The sequence below is a fragment of the Megalobrama amblycephala genome, linkage group LG22 (assembly GCF_018812025.1).
Source record: "Megalobrama amblycephala isolate DHTTF-2021 linkage group LG22, ASM1881202v1, whole genome shotgun sequence".
NCBI classification, from domain to species: domain Eukaryota; kingdom Metazoa; phylum Chordata; class Actinopteri; order Cypriniformes; family Xenocyprididae; genus Megalobrama; species Megalobrama amblycephala.
In genome coordinates this window covers 28,723,423-28,744,748 of record NC_063065.1, presented here as the reverse complement: position 1 = coordinate 28,744,748, position 21,326 = coordinate 28,723,423, and the positions used below count along the sequence as shown (strand labels likewise).

At 39.6% G+C, this 21,326-nt stretch overlaps 1 protein-coding gene across 2 annotated transcripts in view; it reads right to left on the bottom strand.

The window, feature by feature from the left end:
* rreb1a (ras responsive element binding protein 1a) overlaps window positions 1–21,326 on the bottom strand; it is a 59,507-nt gene extending 38,181 nt beyond the window's left edge. Inside the window, exon 1 of one of the 2 annotated variants that reach the window (XM_048175326.1) lies at window positions 21,021–21,326. In XM_048175326.1, coding sequence (XP_048031283.1) covers window positions 21,021–21,060 — 40 coding nt within the window. In that variant the 5' untranslated portion in view covers window positions 21,061–21,326. The remainder of the gene's footprint in view (window positions 1–21,020) is intronic. The other variant, XM_048175327.1, reaches the window with a different exon arrangement.

Sequence of the window (21,326 nt, the reverse complement as noted above, 5' to 3'; positions counted from 1 at the left end):
TTGAGTTTTATTAACTCATTTCTTTTAATTTAGATGAACTTAAGTTGAACTGAAACTGGGCTGGGATTTCTGTTTCTCAGCATGCTTTGCCAATGACACTCGAAAGGGAGAGTAAATGCTAAAATTAAGTGTTATATAAGGTTTTTGGAGAGTTACCATCATGGTGACAAGTAGTGCATGTGGCTTGGTTTGAGAGCAGGTATGTTGAATGCTTTATATTGCTGCACTCATTCAGCAAGTGCTATACCATACTATTGTTTACATCTTAGAAAATTAGCTAAGTTAAACGTATGAATTAGTGTAATCAAACATTTCAAGTTAACAATTAAAATGTCTGAGTATAAAATAAAATCTGCCAGTTCTGCTTACTTAAACTTCGAATTTCTTAACTTAAAAATTGAGGCAACTGATTTCCTCAAATTCTTTGAGTTTTGCCAACTTATTCGGGCTTACAGTGCATGGTATTACCATCATAATAAAAGTTTACAATGGTATTATATTTCAATGTCCAAAGAAATATGGCTATGCCAAAAAATGTTGGTCCAAATGAATGGTCAAAAGCATCCCTCAGGAAGTTTCTCAATTATTCAGCAGAAGTGCCAGCGATGCAATCAAAAGCAAAGACGTAGCGAATTGAAATCATCTGACCAGCCATTGTGTGGCAACATGTGGAAACTCCAGTGAGGTTTGAGTTCCTTTTACAGAAGATGGTTTATATTAGAGCAGAACAGAGAAGAGGACAAACCAAAGAGGACAAAAGCAGACACGTCACCAAACCCGGTTATTTTCTCAGCGGCAAGATTCCTTATACATGATTTTCTGCAGACAAATTTGCGAAGATCCTGGCCTCAACCAGTGGCACCAAGAAAGCACATTCATTTTTGTCTGCTGACAGCTATTTCATGGTAAAATGACTAACAACAGGAAAGAAACTATGAGTGAATACATCAAATGAGTAACTTTCGCTTCAACTTTGAACAAAATGGGGAGTTCTGCAAATGAAGTTGTGGCATCAATCCATGACTGTCTGTGTGGTCGACTGTTTTACTCTTAAACATCATTCAACACCTGAGTCGCGTATACATCATAACAGGCAACGAGCTGAACTGCGCTGTGCAGGAAGTGGCTTTCATTTCCAAATCAACCCTGGCTGCGTTGCCTTGGGGCGAGCTTGCTTCATGCAAACCAGCTCTGTATCTATGCGAGCATCTCAGATTCAGTAAAAAAAGTTTCAAAGCTTCCAAATCAGTCACTTTGAAAACACAGTGCTTCTTGTTAAATGGCTTTAAAATAGATCCATTAAGTACAGTAGAGTTGCAAGGATGCACAGGGAAGATCTGGTTCTTGGTACACACATGTTCTTTGGGTGTTTTAAGGGGGATGGGGGACCTCTGGATTCAGCTGTGCAGCAGGCTCGATAGTTCCTGGCTCTTCAGAGGTAAAGAGATGATGTAAACAAGCATGCAAATTGAGGGGTTCTTGGCAACGGACGACTCAGCTGTCAAACCTCACAGGTGCCTGCGACAGGGACAAGTCTTTACCCTTCTTTTTTGCAGATGGTGGGCCTTTATTTGGGCCTAAAGGACACATATGGTGCATTGGATTGGTCAGACTTCACAGTGGGGTACTGCGAGAGCGGTTGACTGGTCACATGGGTGAGGTTTAAGCCTCGTATTCAGGCTCATCTCCATATCCATGCAAATACGCATGGGCGGAAAGAGAAAGAACTGCATTCTCGCACAAAAGAGGCTGGTTTTGCAAAGATAGAGTTCTTGTAAGCGAAGACAGACGCTGGCTCTTGCCCGGATTCTGTGGAGAGTCGTGGTGTGAGTTACAGAGGAGTGCAGATGCAGGGTCCATGCTGACAGATCAGTGTGCCATTGACAGCTGCCTGGAAAAAGCATACACTGTCCACCCTCATTACAGATGGTGTGTGTGTGCTCAAGCTCTCTCAAAGAATATTGCTGTCCCCACCAGTCCGTCCAAAACAGGGCAGCCATTTTAAAACTCTTCCTTAAGGGAGAAACAAGAGCCATGAATGTCAAGAATCACAATGATGTGAGACTACATGGGGATGTTCATCCCAGGCTTACTTTGGTTAAACAGTGCGTGAGGTGTAGAGGAATGGGTGAAAGGAGGATCTGAGCATCTAATCTCCTTCCCTCCTGTTGTTCTAGTTGTTATGATCACTCCTTTATTTGACAGACATGTTTCTGCAGGAAGACCAAGAGATCTTTCCCTTGGCCGTTGCTAAGGTGCCATTCTCTCTGACTTGCTTTGAGTGTGACCAATGGCTATGAAGACATTTGCTTTTTGCAACTGAAACTGACACTGTTCATGGACATTGTTTTGAGTAATTAAAGGTCTAGTAAAGGTTTTCAACTGGTTTCGAATGCGTTGTATATGCAAAACTGGAACTTTTGTTTCATACATGGAAAAAAATCCTCTTGGGAGCGGTCACATGGGAATTCCTCCTATCTCCCTCCCACTTTTCCCCAATCCCTCCCTCTCGGCAGAGCTGGTCGGGGTGGCAGCTTTTATGGCAGAAAGGACGCAGTGGGCCCATGCCTTTCTCCTTTGACAGTTGTCTATCTGTGCAACAAATAGAACATTCATCGAGGGGCAGCAGTGACAGCTCGGCTCCATAAATCCAGAGGCACACAGAGGGCTCTCCAAACCTCAGTGTGTATATGGCTCGAATCAGCTACTAGAACAACTGAATTATGTTTGGGTCCTGTAAACGTGCAACACACATCTACCAAAACTCTACCACAAAACTTTGGTTTGAACATCACTGGTGATAACGTGGGATATGGATGAGAAATGGATGCATCAAGAGTTCAATGATATCAGAGTAATAGCAGATAAAGTAAAGAAAAAAAAAAACTCTAGGTTACAACATGCCAAGTCCTTAAAAATCTACACTTTGTATTCATGTTGTTTCACAAGGTTTCAAAAAACATTTTCCATTTTCAACAGAGGTTTAAGTTAATGTCATGTGATGTAACCATCAAGTAAAAATGTTATTTAGGGTACTTTACGCATAACAGTGAGCATAAATGCATGTAAAATAAAAAAATGAATCTAAAAAGCCACATAATGACTGAAGGTTTGACTTATGTTTCCCAAACTGCCAAACTTTGCAATAAAAGTATAAAGAATCTTACGATAACCATCTCTCTTTTATGCACCGTTGAAGTATGGGTGTGTCTGCTGGTTTCATGAAATTGACTCTAAATTCACTGTACACCTGGAACACAAAGAGACAAGGAGTAGGAAGAGGAGGAGGTGTGGTGGGGGGTACCTCCAGGCCTTTTCAGTCCTGTTAAACCGGCAAGCTCCTACAAGCCATCCTGAAGAAGAGGCCCACAATGCTGTGCACGCATCTTGAAAGTGATCTGAGTGAATGCATCATTATTGCAAAGGGATTCCCTAGTACAACGTTCAACGAGAACAAAATAACAAGAAACAAAGATGCTAATTATGAATGAGGTGTGCAAACAAACCAGATTAATACATAATCTGTAGAATGTTTTAGTCAGTTTAACCAAACTCATGACAATCTGATTCACTGTGAATAATATGCTTGGTCAGGTTTTGAGGCTGGAGAGCCACCACAGTGGGTTCTCCATCATTAATTTGAAAGACTAAAGAAAAGGAAAACCACTGGAGGGGTGTTTGACAGAGAACTAGGCAGATATGCCTCTTACGGCACACTATAATGGAGCTCTTTGTAAAGCAAAGAAGAATACAGCCTTCATCGAGCTGATGCTGAGAACATCTCTCTGTGGCTCAAATGTGCACACATAAACAGACATGCAGTGACCATGCATGATTTGTGGCAGTCAAGACTGCTTTTCTCCTCCCCTGAAAAAGACTGCCTGTTTGGTGAGAGAAAAAATCTTAAGAAAGATTTGTGAAAGCACTTATTGGACACCTCGAAGGCCCAGTTCTGACAGCGATGTTATCGTCAGTCAGTGTAAATTCCCTCGCTCCCTCTTCTTTCACTCAATCACTCGATCACTCCTGCACCTCCCCTCCCCTCTGGCCCACTTTTGGCTTCTGTTCCAATGTTACATGGCCTAAACTCCAAAAGCAAGGATGCAGGCCAAAGTACAAGGCCAAAACATCAGCCAACTGGTGCTGTGACGGCCGTCCGCCACCCACTTTTAAGGCCCCACCCCCAAAGGCAACCCACGTGACTCCCTTCGGCCAATCACGCCCCAGGCTGCCAGCTGTTTGCTATTGCCGTTCGCCTGAGTGACAACCAGACCGGCGGTTGCAGCAGGGGTCATCCATCACACTCCAGTGTGTGCTGACGCGCAGGGCTTCTCGGCTGTGCTGAAGCGACTCCCTAGCATCACATCACGTACAACCCCCCCTCCCCTGCCTGAAATAAGAGTCACATTGTTTTTTTCCCTTTCGTACCGCTCCAGAGTTGCTGTGCAGGGCTCTCTCTACATAGGCGGCTGCCTGAGGACACGCTCCTACAAGGGAGCGATTCATCTAGAGTGGGGGGGTGGAGGCACTGGAACTTCAGAGGAGAATTTGCAGGCTGAAAGCGTTAAAGTCCCAATTTTTTTGTAAATGTGGCAGCTTGGTGGTTAGCATCAGGCTGACCATCCTACAAAAGGCTGTAGAGGCAGTCTACAAAGAACGAGCCAAAAGTGGGAATTTTATGCAAGAGAATTCAATTCTCAAATTTGACGCATTTATTTGCAATTTCCAAATCTTATTTCACACGAGAAAAAGGGTCAACTAAGCTTCTACCCAAAGAATCAAAAATCTTTTTGAAGAGTTAATTTCTGTCCATGGATACGTTTACACGACAATGACGCACTAAAAATGGAACGTTTTTTCTTTGTATAGATGACAATGTTATCAAAACTATCCCCAGTCACATGGATCCACGAAAATGACTAAAAACGCAGTATTACTCATGCCAGACAAGTAATTGGCGATGTCACTTTGTAAAGAAAGACTACGCAAGCATTCTTTACTCGCCTCGAGCATGTCTATCCACCTTATTTTTACAGTTTACTGCACTTTGATATTCTTCTCGTTATTTCCCTATAGCGGCTAATAAATCAGAAGTATCGCACATTCACAGAAAACACCTTATTTCCACGTTGAAAAAAAAAAGGTGGATAGACTAAACACGTAATATGCATGTGCATGCCATCATCGTTTTCACAGATTTATGTTTTTGCAGTTTACACGGAGATGATAACGGTATAGTTTTCAAAAACTTCAACTTTGAAACCCATTTCAGAAGTTTGTGTTTTCAGACCACCAAAACGCCATTGTCGTGAAAATGAACGGCCAAAACGCATAAAAAGTTTTCTGTTTTTAGGTGAAAATGGTGCCGTGTAAAAAGTCCCTATATTGCACTGTATCGGATCTCCATTTGGAGTAAACTATGTCTGTAACGATTCACATAAAAGCTTTATCGTTACACCTACATTTTTGCTAGCCATCACTCAATGTCATCATTCAGCATAACATTACAAATAGATCTGCAGCTTGAAAAACATTTATCATCTTGCATTTCTGCCATCCCACACACAACACTCTGATAGAAACAGTTAGCAGATTATATTTTATAAAATAAAAAAGTATGCTAGGTGTCACCTTCTATACACATAAGTTTAGTCTATTTGAAACATTATTTAAATCTCAAAAGGCTAAATTTGGGAGTAGGGTGCACAAATATACAACGTTATCCACTGGACATCACAACATGTTATTCATGCTTGTATTGTTCTTTAAGTGTCAATTAGCTTGAAACCACCTTCAAATGACGAATCTGAATGACATCAGCTGGTACAGAAATGAAAGAAAGTACACAAGCCCTGAGTGTAGCAGTCAAAGGACGGCTGGTCATTACAGACCAATCTCTTTTGTAATTCCATGACAGTCTGTAGAGGCGTTAGGGCACTAGCATTTCGGCTGCAGGGCCGCAAAGGCCTCATTTCCATCTCTATAGGCCCCCTTAATGTTTGCCCACACATTGATAAAGAGAGTCCCATCAGATGTAAGGCGGCACCAGAGTGGGTACAGATTGGTGGGTGGGTGACAACCCTCAACATCGTGAGGTCCTGAAAGGATAAAAGGGTTAAAACATGCAGGAAGGGACAATTACAAGTTTCAAACAAAGGCAAGCGAGGCTTAGCAAAACGGTCACATGGTTCAACAATGGAAAAAGTTCTGGTTTCCTCCACTGATTTTGGAGAGCTTTAAACACTTTTTTTTCCCTTGGCGAGAGGTTCTTAGAGCACAACCTGATTAAGTATTTAATGTTTACCACTTACAAAAGAGCCAGATTAGCAGAACAGACTAGAACTTCTCCTGTCTGCTTTTCCCTGGCCAAATGAAGGCTTTACATGAAACCATTACTGAAACCATTTATTTTACTAGTTCTGATGAACAATTCCCTTAATGTAGCACAATAGTTATCATAACAGTAACATCCAGTATCCACCATTTCCTGTTCAGCAGAGGTTTAACAGACTCACACACAGCCTTGTGGGATAGGCCATTTCCTTAGCAAGCCATGAAACAGGCAGTTGAATCACAAACACAGACATGCAGCTCGAAAGTGACCAATCCTGACATCATCAGGAAAAGATTTAAATGAATTAACACCTGAAATCTGGGAATAAATCTATGGTGGTCTAAAAGCCAAAAACAATGCAGCAAACAACCTTTTTCCTACAGGCCCTGAATTTCTTTGTAAATTTCTTTAGAACTTATGGGCTACCCACTGACCCTGTTCAAAAATTATGGCAGAATGAAATTAGTGCAATCTAAGAGAAGACATTACAGGGCATTACCCACTTTATGACATGTTATGCAACTCTGATGGAGACAAAACATTGGAGACATTTTGCACATCATATACCAAATGAGGATGTTGAAAGTTTTTGAAAGTCATGTGCTGACAATTACGACCCTTCACATGCCTGCAAATATCTGCATGAGTTTCAAAAGTTTTATAAAATTCACAAACTACAAAATATAGGCTAGCAGTAACCGTAACCCACAAGGATAAGCGAAGCAGCCATTTTGTCGGAGCTCTGTCATGCAACATGCATTTTGTAAAGGCTGTACTTTCAGACAGACCCTTGATCTGGTCTTCTCATGAGCCAATCAACAACCTGGTTATCTTCTCTGCTCTTTGATTAAGTTTATTATTGCCTCTGCTCTACTTTTCCCAACCACTTGGTAACAAAGTTCACGAGTAGAGTTCTAACTCCCTGGTTAATGATAACACTTCTTGGACAGACATACTTTGTGGATGCTGTGGATGGATAGAAACTAAATGAAGGAAGTAGAGGTATCCAAAGCATTTCTGATGACTAACTCCGATGGAGATATTTTGAAATGTGGCAGTTACCGTTCATCCCCTCTTATAATCTCATTGACAGGCACAGACAGGCTGGATTATAGCATTTGAACAAGCAGTTGTTTTGAACCACACAGAGAAATCCAACCAGCTATTGTACAGAAAACAATTAAATGCCGATAGTGAGTGAATCTCACAAAAAAAAACTGTCAAGAAATATCTGAGCCATATAATTGTATAATATATATATAACAGCAATGAGATTCATCCAAGTAGATTGAGACTTTTACATTATTTATTTGACTTCATGGTTTTCCACATGTCATCTGGGTGGGTCCCTCAGAAATATCCGTGCGTGTTGGCTTGCTGTGAAGTAGGTGTTGAAGGAGGGCAGCGTTTCTGTCTGCTCATTGTGTACATAGCCCCTGATGGGAAAGGCCAGGTTTCAGGAGAAGAAAGAACCCTGCTCGCTGTCTTTTGTGCCGTCTCCTCAGGGGCACGTCAGCAGAGCCTGCCCCATTGACTCCTTGTTTCCCATGGGAGCTAGACGGTGTACCATTAACCTCAGACCAGTGGGGCAGACACACCTCTACCTTTTCACCTGGCCATTCGAATTTGCAGCCCAAAATTGGGCTTGAGCACCCACTTTAGAGCCCTAGACCTCTCTAACCCAACCCCCTCTCACATCACTTCAGCCGGCTCCATCACAAAGACGCATTTATTTTGGAAACAGTAGCCGGCATATCAGCATTTGCTATCTTTTCTAATGCTGATGTCCCTAAACAGAAGGAGCGTGGCCTGGTGTTATTTCGAAATGGCTGACCTGTCATCGAGGAGTGTTATTCTCCTGGTGTGATGACTCTTTCAAGGTTTTAAGATTTTATGAGTGGACCGGGTGTGGCTTTCAGGAAGACTTCTTCAGCACTGATGCTTGCATGGTATAACTGTCATGCATCTTAGGTTATGTCTACACTAATCCGGATACATTTGAAAATGCATGTTTTTCTGTACATTTTGATCTTCAGTCTTTGGTAGGGATGCAAAGGGGTGGAAAATTTCCAGTAAATTTCCCTAAAGTCTCCAAAAATCCTGGAAAGTTTCCAGAAATTTACCAGAAATTTTCCACCCCTTTGGTCTCAAAGGATTAGTTCACTTTCAGATGAAAACCAGCCCAAGCTTTACTCACCCTCAAGCCATCCTAGGTGTATATGACTTATATGAACACAATCAAAGAAATATTAATAAATATTTATAAGCTTGGACGCATCAGGATATTTCATTAATATAACTCTGATTGTGTTCATCAGAAAGAAGAAAGTCATATACACCTAGGATGGCTTGAGGGTGAGTAAAGCTTGGGCAAATTTTCATTTGAAAGTAAACTAATCCTTTAAATATTACTTTGTACAATCTTCATATTACATTCCTTCAAATGACTGTAAGTCGCAATTGCTGTCCTGCAACAAATCATGAGGGTGATTGTGTTTTAGACCATAAATGGCATATCAATTGAATGCGACCTGGGTGCACCAATTATTGGTGTGATATTTTGCAAATAAAATGATTGTGCCAGAAGAACAGCATGTAATCTTTATTGATGACTGGTCTCTTGGTATCATCTCAGTGAGCTTTTATTAAGTTTTACGCATGCACAGTAAGATAATTTAAACATTTTTCAATGTATCGGGTGGAAGAGAAACTTTGAAAAGAAAACGCCATTTTCAAATGTATCCAGATCAATGCAGAAAGCTAGTGATTACAGTGATTACAATGCAAAGCTAGTGATTACAGTTTATAAAGTTATAATTATGGATATTTTTCTTACAAAAATGCATCACTTCAATTTGGAAGGCCTTTATTAACCCTCTGGAGCCATATGGATTACTTTCTTGATTACTTTCAACTTTTACCGCAAATGCAATTAATCGTTCAGCCCTAGTCCTGACTGGAAACGTCTGGCGATTCTGGACGTGCGCGAAATTGGTCATCACATCACTAAGATGCGAAAAGTCAAACGCGATCAACTGTTTTGTCTAAACTTGCAAGATCGTTTTTACTAAAGAAAGTGCGAGACAGGAATGCTGGTAGAGTTTTAAAGCCTCGAGTTCCTTCCTCCCCTCCTTGCCTTCACTCACTCCCAGTGTCTCCGCCTCCATCCCAAGGCCAGTCCAGTAATCTCATCCTCCCCATCCCCCCTACGCTCTTAGCAGCTGTGCAAAGGGATGCTCTCAGGTGGAGGCCCGTGTGTTTGCACAAGAGGTTGCAAGAAGGTGTGTGGTTGACTTCTTTACGAGCCTGAGGTGCAGTAGGACTAGGGGCATGAGCTCCGGTCTCTGTGGATACGAGGTGTGTCCTGTGTTTGCAGAACAAACAACAGTACCTTTTCAGCTCATGAGAGGAGATGGCAGGACATTGTGTGTGTGTGGATGTGGATGGGTATGTGTATGGTTCGGTTTTGAAAAAGAGGATGAATGGGAATGTTGTTATTGAATTATCTGTTTCCACTGCATGAACAGCTACAGGAAAGCTTGCTTATTGAATTCAACATGGAGCGACTTCAAATAAGAACCAGGGGTGGACTGAAAACAAAGCACACTCAACACTCAACATTTCCATGGAACTGCACTTTAGTAAACATGCTAAAAGAACCTAAAAGAAAATGTGAGTGGGGCACACACAAAACTCGCCTTCCTAGTGCCAGGGCATTGCTATGATATTGCTAAGGCATTCAAAGTGGCTCTTAGATGGTTAGTATTTCAATAAAATATTTTTACCGTATTTTAAACCATATTATATATTAAATTTTACTTTAGTACAGACAATATACAAGCCAATTAATTTATTTAGTAAACAAAATATCTTAAAGATAATCACACCCAATTTTTATCTTACATAGTATACAGTGGGGCCGATTTTTCCAACTTTTTCGATTAATTCGAATTTAATGTTTTGCCTTAATTTTATTATTTTTAAATCAAGAAATCGTGTTTTTGAATAAAAATGTTAGCAAACGTTACAATTAGACATATTGATAATACAGCAATGATAACCCTTAAGACAAGAAAATGATGTGACCACATGATGGCGCATCTCTCGTGTGACGCTCTATGAACGTAGAACACATTGCTAGTGTTAAGCGGCTGTTCACTCAGAAATGGGTTGTTGCGTTGAAAAAAAAAAACGAAACGCGGGCAGTGGAATAGGAAAACAAGCAAAGTTATTAAACGCAGTTAAACTTTTTTTTAACTTTGCTGCGTTTTTAGAATGCCATTTCAGATGCTGCAATAGACACGAGACACAAGTGCAACAGTCCAACAAACATAAAAACAATAGGAAAAATAGTGCAATGGAATGCAAAAACTTTTAAAGAACTACTACTGTATGTTTGATATTTCATGTTTGCATGATGGTGTCAGGCTGAAAGGTGCTGTTATTTTCTTTTTTTACAAAGCATTGCTCTTAATAATAGCCTATTACTTGTGTTATTTATTGCTATTACTTTTTGGTTAAGAAATATTTAGCATTTTTCTTATTTTATATTATTTCTGAGTATATAGAAGATAAGTTAAGATGCATTTGTACAACATTTGCTTTCGTATTTCAAGCATATTTTCTGCAAAGTAGTGTTGTCAAAAGTGCCGACTTCGGTACCAAGTCGGTACTGAAATGTAAAAAATGTGATGCTTTGAGCGCTGTTGAGAGGATTCGATTGGCCACTGTGTTCACACGCTCATATGTCTGTGATTGGCTACAATGATCAACGCTTCAAAAACATGTTGTAAATAGACATCAATGACGTTCTTCAAAGAGCGCTTTATTTTTTTAAAGCACATTTTTTTAGATTTTAGTACCGACTTGGTATCGAAGTCAATACTTTTGACAACACTACTGCAAAGATATTTAACAAATAAGTCATTTATTTTAATTTATACCATCACTTCAGGTGTGGTGCACTTGGAATAGAACGTTTTTTTAACCAGATGGTTAATAAAGAGAATGTTGACTAGTTAAACTTAAAAAAATAAAAAAGACAAAAAGACAACAAAGACCATAAACGTCACCAACAGATCTGTGGTCAACGTCATGTTTGTCGAGCTGCATCTCAGGATTACATCTTTTCCCAGCATGCACTGTGGCTGCCAGGTAAGGTGTCATTAGGGCAGCTCATCCTTGCGGGCTATATTTGTTGTCTGTCGAGTGGCAAGGTGGCAGACCAGCTGAGCAGACGGGAGCAAACAGCAACCTCTTGGCTTTCGCCTGACATAAGAAGACCAGATTTGCGCTGTTTACACAAAGGCCTGTCTGCATGTCCTCAAACGTGTCGATGCAGAATATGCGTTGCGCCACCCATTGGCAAGCTGCAACAAAATACCCTTTTTGGGTCACAAGGCGTCCCAACCCCAACTCAAGATGACACATTAGTGCAGTGTGTCATTTGCGCTCTATCTCCCTCACACGTAATCAGACAGAAACTGGTTGTGCGATGCTGCTGGCCTCTTTTTTCCTTTCTGCAACCACCCTCGTCTTGTCTGTTCCACCCTTTCTTCCCTCCCTCCTTTTCTTTTTCTCTCGGCCAGCTCCACTAAGCAACAAGTGCTGCCTGTGAGTACCACCCCTCCCCCTCGTCCCAGCCTCCAGAAGCTATCGCAAATCCTGCGAGCAACTGCCAGCTGACAAAACTGTTTAGTCAGCAAGAGAGAAGCAGGCAGGGAGGGAGAGAGCGAGCTTCAGGCTTGAGAGAGCAAACGAGAGCTGAGACAGAAAAAGAGCCCTACATCAGTCGGCCCACTCTACAACGGCGTTTAAATTCGGCATGAAACAGAAGTTGTGATCTTATCTTTTCCTACTGTGACGTATATCTGAGTGAAACGGCTTCTTGAATGAGGGAAAAAAACAAAATGTAGGGCGGGACTTCATTTTGCCCATTGGGAATTGATTGGATGGTTGCTACTGGTGGATCTTATGTGAGTGACAGGTGACCCCACCCCCATGCCAGTAAACACGTCATTAGAAAAGACAAGTCGCTGCAAAAGGGAGGGGAAGTTATTTTGATAAAAGATTATGAATAAAAAATAATGATAAATCATTAAGACTTCAATTTAAACACTTATCTTGAGGAAACAAGACAATGTGGAGAATAAAACGGCTGCAAAAACAGGGACGGTGGAGTCAGAATCACTATGTGTTGATAGAGCTGTCTGAATCTCAGAGAGGGAAAACATTCGTGCAGCTAACTCGCTATTGTTCGAACACTTCCTTCATCTCTTTCCCCTCCACCTCAAAGAAGAGGCAAGTTTCACTTCCTGTCTTTCCTCTCATCTCCTCTTCTCAGCTTGCTGGAGCTCCATTTTCCCTGCCTCCCTTTCTCCCTCCTGTTCTCCATTGTGGCATTCTTTCACATCGGTGATAGCCGTTGGGTTAGACTTTGAACTCTTAGCAAATACCAACTTTATTTGCTGGTTGGAGCGGCTCGGGGGAGAAGCGGGGAAAGGTGATAAGACGGGCTGCAATAACAGAGCTTCGGTGTTTGTGAGGCGTCGTCAAAAACCAAAAAGATGCATTCAGCCTGATGGCCCATTAGCCTGATGACTGGTAAACACAGCAAATGATTGGGTCAGTGCTCTGATGAAAGATTCTCCACAATTCTAAAGCTACAGACTTTAAAAGCACGGCAATCAATCACTTGAATGAAACTTTTCAAATTAACCAACACACTGAAAAAAATAACTTTCACTGTTGTTAGTTTCACTCAAACTATCCTTGTTCACATTACTTAAAAACTCATGTAACTACATGAACTTAATTAAACTGAGTTGTTTCTACTAAAATGAGTATTGTCAGCTTTACTTAATTAGTGTTTGTTCAATAAGCTTAACATTGCTGAGTGAAATGCACAAATTAATGTTTACATAACTGACTGGGCAGTGGATCTAGGGCCCTATAATTTCCGCGATTACGGAATCGCGGACGGAATAGCGGAATGCATTTCATAAAAACGGTAATTTACTATATAACGCGGAATGTCACGGAATTTGTCAAATTTTTGATGAATGAAGGTGAATGAATGGAGCAGGTCAGTACACTTAAATTAAATCGCGATATGGACTAGTGTCTGTGAATATTAAACCACAAAAGACTATTTAAACATGAATCCTGCATGCCTGTGTGACTCTGAAATGAATGATGCGGAAGCGCATGCGACGCTCGCTGTGTTTTCGTCCTCTGTCGCCTCACTATATGAACGCACGAATTCATCTCCAGAGCTGCTCTGAAAGTCACTTCATCAGCATTTAACCGCTTCGTTTGAGAAAACTACCGTCATAAATACAGAGAAACTCAAAGCTCTAGGCAAACCGTCAAAATAAAAGTTCGATTTAACTTGACAGAAACATATTACTGTTGTACAGTAGAATTTAGATAAATTAATTTACCAATAAATTATTAAAATATTTTTAAACAATAATCTCAGCGTTTCTTCCATGTTTTAATTTTAACAGTAAAGCTCTGTTGTGCAGCACATTGTTTGACAAAAAAAGTTTAATTTCATGATTAAAAGATAAATTAAATGGTATGCGTTCATTTGATTGCCAGAAAAATTTAAATACACAACAGAACTTCTGAAAAAAAAAATCATAAAAATATATTTTTAATTAATAAATATTGTTGTTTTTAAGAATTCAATTAATTAGACATGCTTTTTGATTATTAAAATGGAATTAAACCATTAAAATGGAATCCAGAAAACAGAATTTTGTAAAAATAAAATTTGAGGTTAAAGAATAAAACGTTTATCATAGGGCCCTAAAAAATGTTAATATTTTTGTTAAACTTTTATTAAATTGTTGGTAAATTGGACAAGATTCATTATTTCAATTAATTAGACATGCTTTTTGATTACTAAAATTTTATTTAACCATTAAAATGGAGTCAAAAAAAATGAATAAAACGGAAAAAAAAACGGAATCCAGAAAAATTAAAACGGAAAAAACGGAATTTGGGGGGAAAAAAAACGGAATTTGGGAAAAAATAAAACGGATTTCATAGGGCCCTATGGATCCGTAGCTCCCAGCATACTTCTGCAAGGGACTGCATTCGAGTAAATAGAGTAAATTGAGGGATTAAAGTGTTATTTTATGTGTTTTTCAGTAAAGGGAAAGATGTTGTTAGATAATGTTAGTGTTTAATGTTCAGTTGTGTTGGACATTTAGAGGAGTTTCTGTAATGTTTTTGAATTTTGTGGTTACCATTTATGCCATTAAGAGTGGCGCCTCAATTAAATTAAGTTTGTTCAACAAGTTATTTCTTAAATATATACATATATGTGTGTATTTAAATATACAAAATAATTATACACAACACACATATTATGTAAACACTTTTATTTTGAACACGATTAATCGCGATTAATCACTGGGCAGCCCTATTACATAACAGTGACAAATTTAAATGATTTGTGTTTACTCAAAGAAATTTTGTCAGCTTTACTTAAATTTCTTTTGTTCATGCAACTAAATTGTTATTTTTACAAATTACTCAATATAGTTGCGTGGAATCCACTTGATGCTACTTTTTTTATAAGTAAATCCAACAATTCATTTTTTTTTTTGAGTGCAGAAAATAAAAACAATAAAACTAAATTAACATTAGACTTAAAGAACACATTGATATGCAGTTCCTATGATGTTCTGTCTTTGTAAAACCCAAGTGTCACAATGGTAGGAATATTGTGTTCTGATTGCTATGTGGCTGCTATATTGAGGGTTTTAAAGTTATCATGAAATCAAATCGGCTTTTTTTTAAATGGAATATTGCAGTATTTATAATAAATTATTTTTTCTGTGCACATCATATTTTTTTTAATTCATGTGCCTCATGATCTTTAATCAAACAAATCTCTTCTCTGATTATATGTTTACTGGCGTGAGGGCGGAGCAACCTGTCAATCACATGAAATCCACCAATAGCAAACCACAAGCATCCAAACTTTCAATTAACTCCCCATGGACTAAGGCTACGTCCACACGAAGCCGGAGCTTACCCTAAACCGATATTTTTTTTTCCTCGTTTCAAAAAATATCTGCGTCCACACGAAACCACTGAAACGACTCAAAACGATGTAGTATACATGCCAGACCATTATGTGGCGCTGTAATTCTGCCGCAGAAATGCACTTAAAGCAGCGAAGAAGACTTGGAGCATGCGCATAAACCTTGCGCGCGGAATACAAACTTTAGCAAAGCTTAGAAATAACACTTTATTTTGGTTCAGTAGCTTCTGCAGCATGAACGCAAGCATGTAGAGTCTGCTATTGCTGTTGTTGGTGCTGTTTTGTGGTGTTAGCGCGTCTGACTAGGGGTCGACACGTGGGGTGATGACATCATCGTTTCAGAAAATATACGGATTGCCCCGTCCACACGACAACGCCAAGCCGGCGTTTTCAAATTTTTCCACTCTGGGACCCGGTTTCAAAAAATACCGGTTTCACCTTTCGAAAACGCCGGATCCGTGTGGACGAAACGCCTATCCGATAAAAAACTTGTGCGGTTTCACTGAAACGCGTCTCCGTGTGGACGGGGCCTAAGTTCCGTACGAATCACAATAAGGAAGAAAAGAATATTACAACTTCTTAATAGTCATGCTTGTCTTAGCAAACGTAGATCAAGTCATTTTGAATTAGTTTTTCACAATTTGAATTGAAGCTCAAATTGAATCAATCTGAACTGTTGTTTTGAACTATCTATCTATCTATCTACTGCAACAGCTACTTTTCCTGCAGCTTCACTGTTACTGAACTAAACATGTTTTTCATGTTTTCACAGCCAAAGATAAGTGCTGCCTGTGTGGGCCATGACAGCAATCTCCTGCAATCACAGAGAGGATTGGTTGAATTTTTGAGGTTAAGCCTTCAATCCCATATATGACACATCTAACGATAATGAGCCACGGTGAGAAGGAGGCAGAGCAGCATTCATGAAATGTCTGCATTTTTCTGACTGCGTTAACAAACTATAGGCAGTGAGGGACTTCAACCAGGACAACCACAAATATAGCTGGAGCTGAAGTGTCAGCACCCAAAACTATTCTTGTAAGGACATCCAGACAGAAGCATGCCCGTGTCACTCTAAAATAAGCCACTCGTTTTAATAAAACACAAGCTAATCTGTGTGCTAATACCATCAACAAACACTTAAAACTCTGCAACATCAACTAATTGACGCCATTCTTGAACGACCTTGTCTATTTGAATATCTAGTTCTTTTGTGTGATGCTAAGTGTGTATACTTATACAACAACATCCTAATATTTATGGATAAACACCTAATTTGTGGGGGGAAAACTACAAATAGGCCTACACCTTAGGGCTCATTTTCCTCCATCTCTCACTCCATCCGCGTCGTTCTCCTGCTGTGTCCCTGCCTCTGCTACACGCCCCACAGAAGGATGGAATATAATCTTATCTAAAAAAGGCAGGATAAATATAGCCTGGGAGCCAAAGGGCCAACCCATCCTGCCCCAAGGCCAAAAGCAGGTCCCTCTTCATCAGGATAACAGGACCACCACCACACAGGTCCCCTAATGCACATGTGTAAGGCCTCATTTTGACTTCAATAGTATTAATAACCAATAAATCCAATAAGATGTGCAGCAAAACATTTTGAATGAATGGATGTATATGCATTAACCAGGTACATCTGCCTAATGTTACCAGCTATAAAAGGTATAACAAGATGTGATGTTTCAAATCCACTTTTCGCAAATTGAATCTGAGATCAATTATTTACAAAGCATTCCAGGTAGAATGGTCTAACTATCGAAGATAGAAAATCAAATCAAATGAAATGTAAATCTGAGGAGGTCATTGATGCAAAGCAGTGCTGTAAAGTGTTTATCGTCTGGCAGCCACAACTAGGCCTGCTGTGTAGGTATCATGGGAATTACTATAATGAATTTAGATAATGTCAATACCCAGGACACTCACTGAGACCCGAGGGAGGGTGATATACTTTTAATTATCCCTAGAAAAATCCCAAAACAAACTGGACACCTGATTTTCAAGCATTTGAGAATGCATAAACAATTAAACAATTAAGGATAGAAATTCACTGACTGGGATATTATGCATGGGATTCTATTCACTGGGACTCGTAACCACGTCTTGAACATTGAACATTTTTATTGGGTAATTTTACTAACATTTACTAAGGGTACTAACATTTTAAAAATGTGGCACTTTCAAAACGCTTTCAAATACAAACACTTCTATGCGTTGATCATTGTAGACATTCGCTGACATATCTGATGAGCATGTGAACACAATGACCAATCAGAGGTGTTCTGCTCAACAGCGCTCAAAGTGTCACATTTTTAAAAATTCAGTACCGACTTGGTACTGAAGTCGGTACTTTTGACAGCTCTAATTAAAAGGAATTAAATAATTAAGATTAAAAAGATTAAAAGGGATTTAAGGGAATAACAAAAAAGAAATAAGAAGTATTCTATTGTTAAGTTATTAATTTAAACTATTTGCAAATCATATTTAAAAAAAAAAATATATATATATATATATATATATATATATTATTTTTTTCACATTTTTATGTCTAATATGTCAAAAAAAGCAAAACTTTTCATGTCTTGTCACATTCAGATATGTATTACATGAATCATATCATATTAATCAATTAACAGCATGTTTTCAATCCAAAACGGCAAAATTTCATAAAAATGTTGAGTAGTTTGCATCACTAGATATTACTGTCGGTCGCTGATTTCAATCATAAACAGTCGTCAAATATTAAATATTTAGCTACTTTAGTGCTAAAACGAAAGAATTGGACTGGAATTCAAACTCGTCTTCTGTGAACAGTAAGCCCCGCCTTCTTTGATCTGATTGGCCAGCTCACTCATTCTGACAGCGCTGTTAGACCACTGAGGCAGACCAGTCTAAAAATGTAACTTTTAAAACTTATTGTCATCCTAACAACAAACAGAGAGATGGATAATGGAGTACAGCAGAGCAGCATCAATATCATCAAATATTGGGGGGGGACAATTTGGCCATTTTTAATTATTGGGGGCAGACTTGTCAATGTCTATGGTGGTTACGGCCCTGACTAAAATGGAATCTGAAAACTTCCCTAAAAGCTTAGCATCAATCTGTTTCCTCTGAGATCTCATTCACTAGATCCTGCATGTGAAAACGGTAAGAAAACACCCCATAAACACCATTAGCATAGCTCAGAGAACAAAAACAAGTGCAAATGCATATTTCAGAAACTCTAGAATGTATCTCTAAAAATAAGAAGAGAACAAATATGAGTGCAAATTTTCCTATTAGCCTTAGCCAAAGAGGAAACAAACAAAATTACATGGAAACATCCTCCTGCTTTAGCCACAACATCATCAAGCTGATCCTTTAAGACTGGCTGCAAGGCCTTCATATGGTCCTATTCATAACACGACCGTTCTCTGCCAAACTTTAACATCATTATTTTGAGGGAAAAGCACAGAAAATGTGCTTTCTGTCATCTTTATGGTCCAGCTAAATACATCAGGTGGGGCTTTTATTTTAAGGGGTCACATAAGATCTTATATTTAGAGATGGAGAGAAGACATGATGTCTGTGTAGTGATAGTGCACTGCTGCAGCTCTTGACTCTGCTCGTCTACAGTGTTGAATTTCGTAATGGAATGTGAACTGCTGATCCGGATCTGTCCTCTCCTCCCTTCCTTTAAAAGAAGGCCAAAGAGGCAAAGGGAAACATCTTTATTTGCCACGACCCCCCAAAACTAGTTTTGGTCGTCTAATGTGATTGGTTGAGCAGTAATGGGACTTTTTATTATTTGTACCAGTCCACTCCAGACCAGGCTATGTAAGTGGCGTGAAGTGGAAGCGGAGCATGGAATGGGTGTTTTGGAAGTCAGCTTCACTGGAGTGCAAAATGGAAAACCTGGAGTGGAGCCGGAGCCAAGTGATTATAGAAGTCTCTGTTGCTCCGTGTCACTCCGTTCCAGACCGTCTTTTTGTTTGCCAGTTACTTGGTGACACTCAAACGCTTGATGCTTTGCCTTCATTTAACTACATCTAAATTCAAAATTATAGAAGATATTCATTTTTATTATTTATTTATCCATGTTGTGACAACTAAATGTGAAGCAAACCACGAAAGTTGAGTGGTAGACATTATCTGCTACAGACTTGCTTCCACTCACTGATCTCTGTATATAAATTACAGATACATTACATGATATTATTTATATTATAGGTTAGCATTTCTGAAATGTGTCAATCCGAGTTTCCCACTTGTAAATATGACTTTGCAAAGTCATTCATATATTCATTGATGTACAAGCCAATAGCCAATTTTATCCATCACTTTATATTGTTCCAGCAAAATTTCACACACAAATCTTGCTGTTGTAGTGCATTTTATCATGACTATGGCTGCCAGAGGCCTTGCTTAAAGGGACAGTTCACCCAAAAATGGAAGTTCTTTCATCATCATTTTTTTTAAACAAACATTCTTCAAAATATCTTCTTTTGTGTTCAGCAGAACTAAGAAATTTATTCAGGTTTGGAACAACTTGAGGGTGAGTAAAAGATGACAGAATAAATTTTGGGGTGAGCTATCCCTTTAAATACTAATAACTAGGTTACTTCTTGACTGCATAACTACATCAAAAAGCATATTAAAACCATAAAAGACACCGAGAATGATGCACAAAATGTGGCGAGTGAATTTGCCACGTTTACCTCCGGCTCTCCTGAAGTTTCTGCCTCACCGAGGAGGGGCGGAAAAGAGACGGAACACAAATGCCTAGCAACCATTATCTAACCAGCGCGAGCTCTGCTGCCGTCTCCCGAGAGACCGAGCGGACTCATCCATTCCTTCAGTTCACAACGACAAACTTTCAATAAAACTTGCTGAAACACTTTAAAACAACACTTAAAAGACCTAACGCGTTTGCTTTGATGATGCACATCTTAAATAACCCTAAAACAGAGATTAATAATGTGACAGACGACAAGCTTTCGACGATAAAAAACGAACCGAATTTTCTTTCCTCAAATTGCAACTACCTGAACGGTTTCGTGATCAAATATAGGCCATCCTTGAACAGATAAACAAACTTTGTGACGCAACAGGTTGTTGTCGAAGTAGAATAAACAAACAAACAAACCACACACAAAAAAAACACATACAAACCAAAAGATGTGCATTTAAAACGACATTTTCGATGATCGATAACGATCGAAGCGTGGCAGAACCAGCTCGAGCCGAAGCGATCAAAGTGCACGCGAGATGTGATGCTCCGCGCGACAGCAGCGCGTTAGCTTAACGCTAGCTAACAGCAACAGACTTTGAACCCCATCACCGCATGCAACAACTTATATATCTCATTAAAAAGTTGGTAAAGATGAACCCAAAGTTGTGTGCACTGAAACACGCCGTTGTCTTAGAGAAACGGTGTTGTTTGGGGCAGGTTTGGGCTGTGCGCGTGAGCATCAGGTCTCTCTCTCCTCGCGCAACGAGGAAGCTGAAGTTGGAAAAAAAAGTGTCCTCTTACTCCACATTAACTTTCCCTCTGACTCCAACACGAACTTAAGCTAAAACACATCAAATAAACACACAACAGGCCCACGAGAGAGTTTTTAGGAGAGCCGAGTAACTTACGTTTGACTTTGTTGGGGTTGGGTTGCTTTCGCCGAGACATGATGATGATGGTGATGATGAGCTGAGGAGAGAGAGAAAGAAAAAAAAAAAAAAGAAGCTGCAAAAGTTGTTCCGGAGAGGAATCAAAATGGCGTTTGTAAAAGATGTGCAAAGTTCGTCAACTTTGCGTTTGAGTTCCCCACTCTCCCAAATTCCCCCCACGCCGAGATGCTTTAGGGAGGAGAGAGGAAAACGCTTATTTCGTTTTCCTCCCACTGCGTCTCTCTCTCTCTCCTCTAAAGCTGATAAGTAAGGCGGAGTATCACG